General features: G+C 30.6%; 1 protein-coding gene across 1 annotated transcript; it reads left to right on the top strand.

The window, feature by feature from the left end:
• Positions 1-2435: 2435 nt before the first annotated feature.
• On the top strand, positions 2436-9054 carry Pc (chromodomain protein polycomb). The gene is made up of 8 exons (XM_074128448.1): positions 2436-2809; positions 3444-3487; positions 3567-3632; positions 3717-3774; positions 3886-4003; positions 5045-5466; positions 5582-5845; positions 6457-9054. The coding sequence occupies exons 1-8, from the start codon at positions 2744-2746 to the stop codon at positions 6694-6696; spliced, it is 1278 nt and encodes a 425-aa protein (XP_073984549.1). The 5' UTR covers positions 2436-2743; the 3' UTR covers positions 6697-9054.
• Positions 9055-13180: the final 4126 nt, after the last annotated feature.

The following is a 13180-nucleotide window of genomic DNA, read 5'->3' as shown; positions in this document are numbered from 1 at the left end:
AGGAGAGATTTTAATCCTAATATCATTGTTTTTTTCAGTTAAAAAAATAAAAAACTATCTTTAGGGATTACTTATCATAATTATGTGTTCAGTTAATCAAAAGGATTAGAAATCCATTCCAAAAACAATATGGGGAAAAAATCTCGTCAACTATCTCTGAAGGCATCTATGCTGGTTGTATGAGTGTTGAGGCCGGTAGTAAAGGTGATATTCTCAGCAAATTCGAGTGAGAGAAAGGAATAAAAATCTCATAATTAATAATTAGGACTGAGTCAAATAAAATTCACACCCTCCAAGTAATCACAGGGAAACACAGTGAAGCATACGAAAACAGTTCAATATGGGTTTTGTACATGAATATGCGAAAACATGTTAAATAAATATTCTGGCTAAAGTTTATTGGCCATAATTACTATATTTGCAACGATTACAAGTGTAATTAATTTAAGTAAAATTTAAAAAAAAAAATATACATAAACTATCGATTATATTATTTGATGATTAACCATTCACCTTATTTAATTATTCGATCTATCGAAAATTACCAGTAGGTTTGAAGAAGTCTTCAATCTTGATAAAACAAAGTTTACCTATTAAGAAACATTACGACTGAAAAATCAGCTGCTGAGTTACTCGATGGACGATCAGAGCATATCTTATAAATTACAGTCCGTTTTATTTTAAAAATAAACGTGAAAAGGTTTTACAAAAAATATTTAAAAATTAATATCACCAATTATTTAAAAAATTATTTGATAAGTAATAATTTAAGCTAAAAAACATTATCAATACTTCTTATAAATGTTAAAAATGTTTTACAAACATTAAAAAAAAAACTACTTTAGTATAAATAAGCGGAAGTTGGTAGATGAGGAAATTGAATTAATCAAGCATTATCTGCCATTAGAATCTGGCCGTAACGCAACTTGCATTTACCCACATAATGTCAAAAAATTAAGTTTAGGCAATTTTTATGTTTGACCATAACAATGTAGCCAATATAACAATAAGCATATACTCAATATTAAAACTGATGTCAATGAAATTCAAGTCTCTGTGTCATTTACTTTAAAACAAAACGGTTTAAAGAGATTGAAAAAAAGTTTGAAGTCCATGTCACAATATACGTCAAAGATCATAAATTTCAATGCTACCTGAGTCTTATGGACCGGAAAACAACCGCTATCAGAGTGGTGCCATCAATCGAAAAAATATATTGAACGAATTACTATTTCAAATAACAATGTCCACAGCGAGACTGATGATCAAAATGATGTTTCCTCCTCATGAAATTCGCACTTTTTCATACATTCGTAGAGGCATTTTTCAGATTTTATTTAAATGTACTGAAGTGCGAGATGTGAAAAAAAAAAAATCACCAAGAAATCATTAAATTTTGCGGAATTATTTCCTCTAGCCTAGGTCCTAATCTTTCATTTATAGTTTCAACAATAGTTCAGTATAGCCTCATTTAATTTTGCTAATAAAATCTCTTCCATGTATGGATCCAGAGTAAAAATAATACAGGAGCAGATTCAAACATGTCTAAATTTTTAAAAGGGGGCATGTCTTGCTGGAAAATATATTTTGGAAAATAGCTTTATGCATTATTATATCAACATTTTCAGATACTTGTATTTTCTTTTGACTCAATATCGTTCTACCATATCTAAGAGGCTCTTTTTAAGACAGTAAAGCTTTCTATTATAGATCAGTTCTGGTTTTTTATAATTCTTTACTTAGCTTTGTTTAAATTTCTAAGAAATTTAAAGCAGAAATTTTATGTACGGATATAACTTTTCCAGAACTTTTTTTATTTGAGAAACGATTAGAAATTAAATACTTTCAAATAACTAAAACAATAAATTTAAATAATAAACTATACTATGTAGTTGTTATTATAACAAAATAATAACATCTTGCAAGTTACAATCCAATGATTTTTTTTTTTAAGCATACTAACTTTTGCTTTTTAACAGCCGTATTCAATAATAGATGTGAATACTTTTGGTTTAATACAATTTTTTTTTTAATCCAGAAAATGAAGAAATCAAGAAAATTCAAATTTAAATGCAATTAAATGCAAATTTGTTCAATTCAAGGCTCGAATAAATGGCAACAACGCAGACATTCGCACACAATATAATACCCCTAAAATACGTAATCAAGTCTTGAAAACGTTTAATACGCGTAGAATTAATTTTTTGTTTTTGTTGTAAAGAAATTTGAATCTTAAAAATATTTTTTACTTTCAATATTTGCATAAAGTTACAAATTTTTATTTATGTTTATTTCAAATTAACAAAGTTTATTTTTTAAGTAAAAGAACTTACCTATTAAAACAACAGCTTTACTTTTATAGCTAACAACTTTTAATATTAAAGAGCATTTACATAATCTTATTTTCCAGACTTTCCACCAGTATGAGTGGGCGGCCTCATATTCTGTTAAGTGCACGGTAAAAGCCATAGATTTTCCCGCTTAGTCACAGTTGACTATAAAAGTGACATGCACACACCCCTGTTTGGTTAGAAGTGGACTTGGCCCAGAACATGTAGCAGGTGGGGGAAGATTCTAGAACACAAGTGGGGGGTAATGTTGTTGGGAGCACGCCGAACTACAGCTTAACAAACCTCTTTAAAAGAACATGTTGGTTTTGTGTCTAAAATAAGTTTGAAAATAACAAATGGCTTTTATAAAACCCTTTCAGGGTAATTATTTTAATCGGGAGTGAAGGAGTATTATGGAATTAGCAATGGGGGACAGAGTTTATGCTGCTGAACGAATTATGAAGAAGAGATTAAGGAAGGTAAGTTTATGGAAAAAGTTAAAAATTTTGCAATTCCCAATTATGTCAGTTGTTCATTGGTCGCGTATCTTTTTACGTAATTGTTTTTGTTAGAAAATCATTTGTGGAAATAATAATTATATGTCCAAACATATATTTAATTGCTATATTGATGTAAACATAACCTTGCGCTTTATTAGTAAACAGTGTACTAGCCCTTCACTTGCACATAATTTTTATTGTTTTGCTAATAAATGGATTCTTATTTTTGTTCTCACCTTTCTGTAACGTGTCTAAATTTGAAATGTTCGATAACAGTGAAGTTGACTTGTAACAATTTTTATTTATTGAGTAGTTCAGACACTTCAGTTATTTCTTGCTTTGATTATTTACATAGCTTTCTATTCTACTAACTCACTTTTAATATTTGCTGTTCACGAATCAAATGTTTTGAATTAACGTAACTATTTTGGTAATTTACCACGTATCTCTTAGAGAATTTGCAAATCTTTAATCTTACAAACTTTTGACCGTCTTAAGTTAGTTATTAAGGATCAGGATTTTCATCCTAAAATTGGATGTTATAACATTGGATTGCTTGATATTTTTATCGTGTTACGATATCAGATATATGAAAATATTTATTTTGTTTCAGGGGAGAGTAGAGTATTTTGTCAAATGGAAAGGATGGAGTCAAAAGTATAATTTTTGTTTTAGTTTAGTCCTGAGTTACAACATTTTTATAAAAATTAACTTAATTATAATTATTTCTGTCTAGGCACAGTACATGGGAACCAGAAGAAAATATTCTAGATGGAAGACTCATAGAGATATTTGAACAAACGTATTAACATTAACTTTCATTTTTATCTAAAGTAAATAATTATTTCTAGCTAATGATTATAATTTATATTTTTATTCTTTGCAGTCAGAGAAATGATGTCAATCCTCATAAGCGTGGTCCAAAAAAGAAGGAGCATAAACAAGTAGGTGACATACTTATTAATTTGAAGTTATAATTTCTGAATTCTAACGAATTGTTACAGTTTTCATTATAAGTTCAAATATTGTTTTCATTTTATTTTTCCCTTGTACAGACCCCAGTTTCCACTGGTACTGAAAGAGAAATTGAAGAAAATAATGAAGAAGCTGTGGAAAGTCATGATGATGTACAAGGTGATGTTGCTGATATGCCTTCAGATGAACATGTTAATGGTGATTCTTTTTTTTTTTAATTACTTGTATTATTTTTGAGTCCAAAGGAAATTATTAGGAGACTGTCTCATATAGTTTTATTGAAAAAAGATTGGATTCTAATGTTACTTACTCTGTGGTTAAGAACTAATCCAAGTTTTGAGTTAAATTCATTTTTTGAGGCAGGTGCCTTAAGAGGCATAGGATCTAGGCCCCTCTTTTCTGTCCAATAGAAAACCCTTTCTCTCATCCAGTTCATGTTCATACTTCGTTTTGGTATTTCTTTAACCTTCCAGTCTCGTTACAGTAACTTTTCAAATCCATCCGAATTAACTTTATAAACTTTTTCCTTTGACATTATCTCCACTCTAAAGACCCTCAATCTACATTACACAAAGCGCAGGCCTTTCCTGAGGAAATGTGCCATCGACTTTGTCTGTACCTTTTTAATTCCTAACTGTGATTGCCGAATTACCTGTAGGCCACTGGAGCATCTTCCTTAGATCCTAACCCGTTTAATAATCCCAATGGAACCTTTAGATTTCCATTTAAATCTCTTCAATTGAGCGCAAGATTAAAATTGGCACTATATCATTTTCTTTCTTGTACTTACCAATCTTTGACTATGGGACAGCGTTAAAATCTTGTTTATAAATAAAAAATAAAAAAATTCGTAAGCCTAATTTAAACGATCTTTCAATTCATCAAATAGTATTCGAAACAGGCTCCCACAACACTGTACCAATTTTGAAGTGCACTTCTCTCAATTGAATTTATGGTGTTTCTTATGTTCCCCAGTATATTTGTTTCGTGAGAGCACTGATTGTGAATTACATTGTACAAAGTTGTACCTAACGTTTATAAAGATCAAATTATTTAACTTAAAGTGGTTTAAAGAATAATGGACACTTAGTGCTGTGAATTAAAAACATTAAGCAAAAATTGTGCTATACATTGCATCGTTATATCTGTTTCTAAATTAATGTAAAGAAATGATTAATTCGTTTGATTCTGTTCAAAGAATTGTGAGTGACAATTATTGAATTCTTTTGAATAATGCAGGAACCGATGGAGAGGTTGTAGAAGCAGAGAAAACGGAACAAGAAACCAAGGATGTTTCAGAAGAAGAGGAAGAAGGTCGTGATAGAAGAGAAGCCGCCGCACCAACAACCGGTGAAACAGAAGCGGCTAGTGAACCGGCAGAAGATGTTGAGAATAGTGAACGCCCTGAGAATGCTAGTGTGCCTACACCACCTCCAAAATCGCCACCACCTGTGACAGCTCCCTCTACACCCCCCGCGATGGTACAGTCATTACCATCAGCTCCTCCGGTAGATTGTGAAGAAGTAGCAAGGCCTCCTACCACGAAACGGAAAGCTGAAGTGTTGAGTAAAGAGAGTGGAAAGATTGGTGTAACCATTACCACTAGCCCACCTCATACAGCGGCCAAAGTGGCTAGGTTGGCTGGATCACCTACTTTACCGGTAAGCATGTTTTCTATCTCTAACTATAGTATCTCATAGAACTATTTTGAACCTCAATAAAGATGATAACCTACAGCTTGATCAGCACCCGTAACATTTTACTACTGTTCTACAGGTAGGAGGTGTATCGCCTAGTCATCCGACCAAGTCGAACAGTGCCAAGAGCCCTAGGCATGAAGGAGAAAAAGGTCCTACATCACCTTCCCCAGCCAGGACGCCAAAATCTCCTCCTGCCAGTCTTCCATCATCTCCACCTCCAACCCTCAATAACAATGTCAGTAATGCCAACAGCAACAATAATCACAATGCAGTTGCACCACCACCGCCTTCTATTAATAATACGGCACATGAAAAGAAAAATACGCCTGTTAATAATAAGGTAATCTATTATAACTCGTAATTTTTGTTTTTTCGTTTTAAGATTCTCCTCCCCCATTCACAACGTCTGAAAACGGTAGTTGGAGATAAAGCCTGCCTAAAATTAGGCATTATTTTACTCTTTATGTCTTTAGAGATTTTTACCAGTGTCAGTCATAATGTTTTATTTGTATTAATGTCAAACTTTCGATGAAGGGACTAAGTCATCTTCAGGGCTTATCTTTTACATTATGTGCATTTGCGTTTGGTGTCTTTGATCCAGACTTTTGTGGCACTGAATGGTCGGTTATAAAATGGTTCTTGTTTATGATAAACTGAAATTGGTAATAAACTTTCTTCCTCTTGCATTAATGAATCAGTCACTAAAAAAAGATGAACTGTACTTGAAAATCTTTTTAAAAAGTGCTTTATAGGTTCTATGAAAAAAGAAAGATTTTTACCTAATAAGTTTATCATTTAGTTGTTAATATGTGAATAAATTTATTTTTGGAGATTACGGTCAATTTAAGGTATATATTTTGTATTTATTATCTAAAAAGTAGTATGAGACATTCTGAATTTTTAGATTTAGTAATTACAAAGCTATTTTCATTATTTATTTCTATTATTCAGGTAACAAACAACAGTGAAAAGAAAAAATCACGTCAAAATGGTACAAACGGAAGAACAAACAGTTTGGTAACGCACGTTCTAACAAATCCTGGACCAGAATATTGGCGTACAAGAAATCCATTAGCCGATGATATAGTGATCACTGATGTTACTGTCAATCTAAGTACGGTAACAATAAGAGAATGTAGAACTGAAAAAGGTTTCTTTCGAGAACGAACTGGTACTACTGATATTAAGTAGCCTTTAATATCCCGCCACAATCGTCGTCGCCATCGTAGGTCTAGACGCAAGTAGCGGAATAAAAATATTAACAAGTGATCATCACCCAGTATAAGAAATAAACTGATTTCATTTTTTAAGGTGGTTGTTGTGTTAAAAATATGTGTTTGGAAAAGAATTGTGCGCTCTGGATATTAATAACTTTTTTTGTAAAAAAGAATTAGATAAAGATCTTAAAAAATAATTAAATCATTAATAAAATTGATGAAAAATTATTTTTTATATGGTATTAATAAGAATCAATAAAGGTTGCGGTATTTCTCTATTACTGGGCATCTGAAGAACAATTCAAAAGAAGTTTGACCAAATTTTGGAAGGGAAAAATTAAAATTATTAATAGTGTGGTGCGCTAAGTGCTCAATGAAAATAAATGAAGAAAACGAACATTTTCAAAATCATTTTAAAAGTAGATATTACTTTAAAGCAGCATACTAAAAGAGGATCTACTTTCCAAATTAATTAGAAAAAAAAAATAATTGTTTTTTATCGCAAGTAATCCAACTTTACTTACTGACGCAGTATTCTGTGCTCAAGCTATCAGATAATGGCTGAGCTTAGTGATTTTTATAAATCTGTGCATAAGATAAAGGTGATGAATTCTTTCTTATAAAAATATAATAATCGCGCCGGTTGATGTTAAAATTAGTTGATGATTATTGATTGTACTAAAGTAACAAATCGTGTAAGTTTAAAATTTTTTAGTGCTTGAGCTTGTTAGAAAAAACATGTAATACAGTAACCAGTAAGTTTTACTTCAAACATAAAATTAATAAATTTTAGAATACAAACTGTTTTTACTGATCAAGTTGCAAAAAAATTGCTAGCTTTTAAATTTATTTTATATGTTCTTAATGAATACATCATCTTTATCTAATCATTTTGATATGAAATTGCACGATTATTGCAAATTTTGCTGACAGTTAAAAGCAAAAAAAATAATTTTTTTTTTTTTTAGATAGTTGGCTGTGCTTAAAATTAGATATATTATCATGTAAAAAAGAAGAAAATGAAATAGTTCCCCAAAAAATAAATAAATATTAGAAAATTCTACCGCAAATGTATTAGTTGCCAAAAATTAATCCCTTCATTTCTATTTTTCGTTTGAAGGCAACTTTTTTTAATTTTTAGATTTCGTGCCTGACATTACTACAACTGTTTCCTTGATTTCTTAATCATAAAATATTTTTTCTTACTTTTTCACTTGTTTTTGCAAATTAATTTCGATATTACTGAAAAAATTATTAAATACTGCTTTAAATCATTCGTATTTTCAATTTGTTAAAAGGGCATTTGGTGTGATTCAGTTCAAAATTTCATTTCATGATGCCCTTTTAAAAGTCATGATTCAATTTGTGGAATCCAATATAACCTAATAGACTTCAAATAAGTAAAAGAAGTAAATAGTTTCCTCTTGTACAATTTGTTATATAAAGATGTTTGTTAATGATGTTAATTTATATACCAGAAGTGTCCTAAAGTAAGATAAAAAAGGAAAGTGTAGGGTGCTAAATAAAATATATGTGGCATATTTTTTGACAATTTAAAATTTAACTTAGATTAAAAACAAATTAAATAGAAACAAATGTAAAGTTTGTAAAAATATCACGAAACTATAAAGCTTTAAATCAAGGCTTTTTTTATTTTTATTTTTTCATTAACTTGAGCTACGTAAGTTCTTAAAGATTATCATAAAATTGGTCAGTTCTAGTCAGAGTCTGGTTGCCGAGTAACATATCTAAGTAGTTTGAGTAACTTCTTAGTCACGTGGCATCTCAAAAACCATATTCTCCCTTGTAATGGCTGCCTTTGATACCAAGATGGTGGTCTGTCTTCTCTCCAAATAAAACAGTAAAAATCGATCAATTCCTATGAAACCACCTAATAAGTCATTTTGGCAATTCATACAGTTGTGCCACATCAGTCTTTAAATGATCCTAGGTTTTCAGACTAATTAACATTGCATCCAAAGAGTGGAATGATACTACTGTTTACATAATTACATTAGAACTTGCAGTTTTTATATATGTTATACTCTTTTGTAGGAGAGTATTGTCTTTCACCAACACATTAGCTAAACGTTCTGGATCAGATAATAAGTGCCGATTTCTTGTTGACATTTCTCGTTTATTTTTATTTTGAAATTTGTTCTGTTAATTGTAGGCCGTGAAATATCGATAATTTATAATAGTTCCCAAACGATTGGAGGTGAGGTTTCTTAAATAACCCTTTGTTACACTATTGTTATCATCACATCACAACAGATCAGTTGCAATATTGTTTTGTTTTGTTTTTTTTTCTTAAAAAGTAGCTCAAGTTAATTTTTATTGAAAAAAGATATAAGGGAAGAAATAGAGATTGTAAATAATTTAAAAAATATATATATCATTTTTTTAAATTTCTTTTATTTATTTATAGGATGATAAATCAATCATATTTGTAAATATTTATTGTAAATTTTAACGAAGCAACTAAAATTATAAACATGCTAAAGCTAAAAGTAAATATAAGAAATATTTTTATCATTATCTTGAATGTATTTCATTATAAAGTTAAGAAAAACAATTTTTATTTGCTTTAGTTTTATTTTAAATATATTCAAAAGATTATAGTTCTGTATCCAGAAAATGTAAAACAAAAAAGAACAATGCTGCATAGATACAAGTTGCAATGATGAATATTTGTATAGAATTCTTAAAAAATAAAATAATAATAATGATGATGATGTTTCGTTAACAAAGAAAAATTGATTACAAAAACCTTGTTGATAATAAAATTTTATTACTAGTTTTTAAAATTGCTAAATATAAAATTATGAAGCCAAAATATTTATAATTTTAAGTATGTATATAGTAACACACTAAATTAATAATATAATTGTAAATTTTCTTGTACAGTTTTAAAATTGTTAGAAATTTCTTCTTTTTTTATTTTTTTATTTTATTTTGCCAGATTTTTTTCCTGTGTAAATGTTTATTTAATTGATTTTAACAGGGTATTTGGATTTTTTTTTTTTAAATTTTCTTCAGCACCATACGATATTTAAATTATGGAAACTTTTGAAAGAATATATATGTAAAGAAATTATATTTATAAATTTATTTTTTGTTATTATTTAAACACCTAAAACTTAAAACTATTTTTTTTTGTTCAGTTTTGTTCTGAGTTTTTCTTCTGTGCGTTTTAGTTAGCAAAACCGAATCTCATACGTCATTGGCAACTTTTATTTCAAACATTCTACGAAAATTATATTAAAAGCATTTTAGTGATAAAGACAGGCTTTATGTAGGCTTCGATACATCTCGTTTGGCCGGAACTGTCCTATTTTGAAGGTACAAACCCGTCTAGTGCTCCCATCTTGTCCCGGTTATCTGATAGAAATTAAAAACGCAAAATTTGATCAAATATTAATTTATATGTGTCCTGCTAGACGAATCTAGTTTTTTTTTTTAGGAAAAAAATTCCCTTTAATTTTCCAAGTAGCTTAACCCCTTAACGTGCACGCTCGAGTTAACTCGAGCGCGCTAAATTGGCCAAACTGTGCACACTCGAGATAATTCGAGCGGCGTTGTACTTTATGCTGCTATAATTTTTCACACTCGAATATAATCGAGAATTGAAAATAATGTGAAAGCAAAGAAAAACAATCGTTTTATTGATATTTATCATTTACATGGGATTGCAAGCTATAACACTTACTTAATCGTATAAAATATAGCGGTTTTTTTCAAAAATACTGTGCGTTAAAGGGTTAATTATGTTTTACAAAAAAATGCATACACAAATTGGGCATTTAAAATTATCACTGGTTGGTAGTCAAGTTGGAAGTACGTCTTTTAGTAGTTTATCTTACCACTTTGTTTTGTCGATAGTCTTTCTTTAGTGGATAGTCCAGCACTTAATTTTGGAAGACATGCCGCTTATTCAATGGAGCCTTAATAAGCCCATCGTTATATCGAGTTTGTAATTATTAATGACTGAGTGAAGACCATTGAAGTTTCAGAGGTGCCCTGTCGCTTAATTAGAGAATAAAGTTGTCTAGAGAGTTTGGTAGGTTTGTTTGAATTTCAGTGTTACATGCGAAGTCCAGGTGAGTCTCTGTCGAGATTAAATAATAATTAGGAGATTAATATTATTATTAATACATGGTACTACAACTATAGGCACATAACGTAGAAGGTCTTGCTTGCTTTGTTTTGTACCAACTCGCGAAATTGTCCCGTTGGAGGGAAAAATATTATGGTAAGTCTACCTTGATGGAAACTTTTTAATGTAAGGTAAGGTCTTACCATTTAATATTGACATGGATCAGATAATTGCTAAATTTGTGAGTTTAATCGGTATATTGAAGATATTTTTATTAGTAATTGTATCACCATTGAAGATCCGATCAATTTAATCCCACAAATCATTTAAAAAATTTATTGCTATGGAACATTTCTACTCATTCCTCATTCTGCACTTATATCTGGAGACAGGATCTTCCAGAGTGGCATTGGTACAGCAGTATCTCGTCATTAAGGGTAGAAGTACCGCCAGAGAAGTAAACTTGAGCCCATACTGCATACAATGCACATTTTAGCCATATGTTCAGAGTCATTCTAACTGAGGGTACACCCTAAGCAGCCCCAGACAAGTTATAATCTCACTACACATTATAGAACACGACAAAAAAGTGGAAAATCAAAATGAATCCACAACAAATGTTATCGTAACATATTTAATTCGGTTGGGCTCGTTTCCTCGAATCTTCTTCACAAACAATCTTCTTCCCTGCTACCTTAGGTTGTTCATAATAAAATGGCACGTGGAACCCCCCATGCAAAACTTAAAATAAAAAAGTGACTTAAAGCGCCAAACATATTTACATTATTATTTATTAATTTACATTACAGAGGATGAAATCTGTCCGCAGAGTCTTAGACAAAGAATATTTTAAATTTTGAACCTAATAGGTGTTATTGCATTTGAGAAATTATTTGGTCAGGTACAACTAATTGCAAAGTTAGCTTTGTTTCGTGTTCCATTATTTAACATTCAGTGATAGTGTACCCTGTTTATCTTGCTTCAAAAGAGATGATAAACAAACGAGTACTAAACGAAATAAATTTCTTTTTAGCAAGCGCCTTCCTACAAAAAAGTGGCGGTGATGGGCCTCTATTCTTACAAATCTTTTTCTTCTTTACTAGACAAGCAAGTATTTTTCTTCCTAGTAAATTTATTTATACAAAATTCAGTTTAAAAACAAAAAAATAATCAATAACCAAACTATTTAGTTAATTATATAGACGGAAGGTTTCTTTCTACAGCAATTTCTAATTAAAGACTGCACAATCGATTCAAAGGTGTTGGGTGAGCAACAAGGCTTCTGTTCTTTAATACACGTACGGAATCAGACAACGTAATTTCTACCCAGAGGATTGTTAATAACGCCAGAGGATACCAAAAATTCAAAAAGCAGAATTAGTCCACTGGGAAAATTCATTTAATTTTATTTCTCGTTTTTTGTCACTATTACGATTATCTAAAAGTTGTCACTGAATGTGTGACACTAAACGAAGGTTTTTTAAAATTATCATAAACTTTTTTGCAAAAACTAATAGTCAAGATTCTCCCAAGATTAAGATCCTACTTAATATTCAAACCGTTCAAGTAGGGAAATGATAGCGTGAGTAACCTAGAATATGAGCCCCGGCGAAAATGGATATCCTTACCTAGGATGGAATTTTTGGATTGTTAGATACTCTAGTTGACATAATTAGGTCGGAGACGATGATTTAGGCTCCAAACTATTAGCTCCTATTTCCTAAGTTTATTCCTGTATTTATTACAATAGAGAAAAAGACATGCATCTGCATGCAAAATATGACGCATAGCTATTCTTTGTCTTAACTGATAAGGTTTTTACCACTGACTCCTGTAAAAAAGTTGGAAGTACCCTTAGATGATGTGGTGTATGCCAAATAAGCACTAGGCAGTCTCCGAACTCTACCATAAGATCAATACCACTTATCGGTTAATGATTCCACCCTTCAGCCTTCACGGAGGGTTCTTATTTAATTTAAATGTAATGAGCCTTGATAAAAAGAGATTCTGCCTTAACAGACACCTCGAATATATCAAGGAAATGGTTCCTAAAAACAATGTATTTTGTGAAACAAAGTCGTTCTAAATATATACTTTCAAAGCACGGGAACGTATTTGATACTGCTTGTTAGGAATTTTTAAAGGGACTCACTTCAAGGATTTGTTCAGCTAGTGGAATTTTACTTGTAAAAAGCAAAGCAAACTTGCAATTGCTTTTCAACTCATGCAAGGGGATTTCAAGCCATTATTAAGTATTATCTTGAGTACATTATTCCAAATTACAGAGTAGTAACAGAAATGAAATATGGAAAGTGAGGAACTTTAAAAAAAATAATTCCTACAATTTGGAATAAAAAGAAAT

This window comes from Rhodnius prolixus, unplaced genomic scaffold, assembly GCF_049639745.1.
Source record: "Rhodnius prolixus isolate KJV_2025 unplaced genomic scaffold, Rpr scaffold_9, whole genome shotgun sequence".
NCBI classification, from domain to species: Eukaryota; Metazoa; Arthropoda; class Insecta; order Hemiptera; family Reduviidae; genus Rhodnius; species Rhodnius prolixus.
This window is presented reverse-complemented; position numbering and strand designations above follow the sequence as displayed.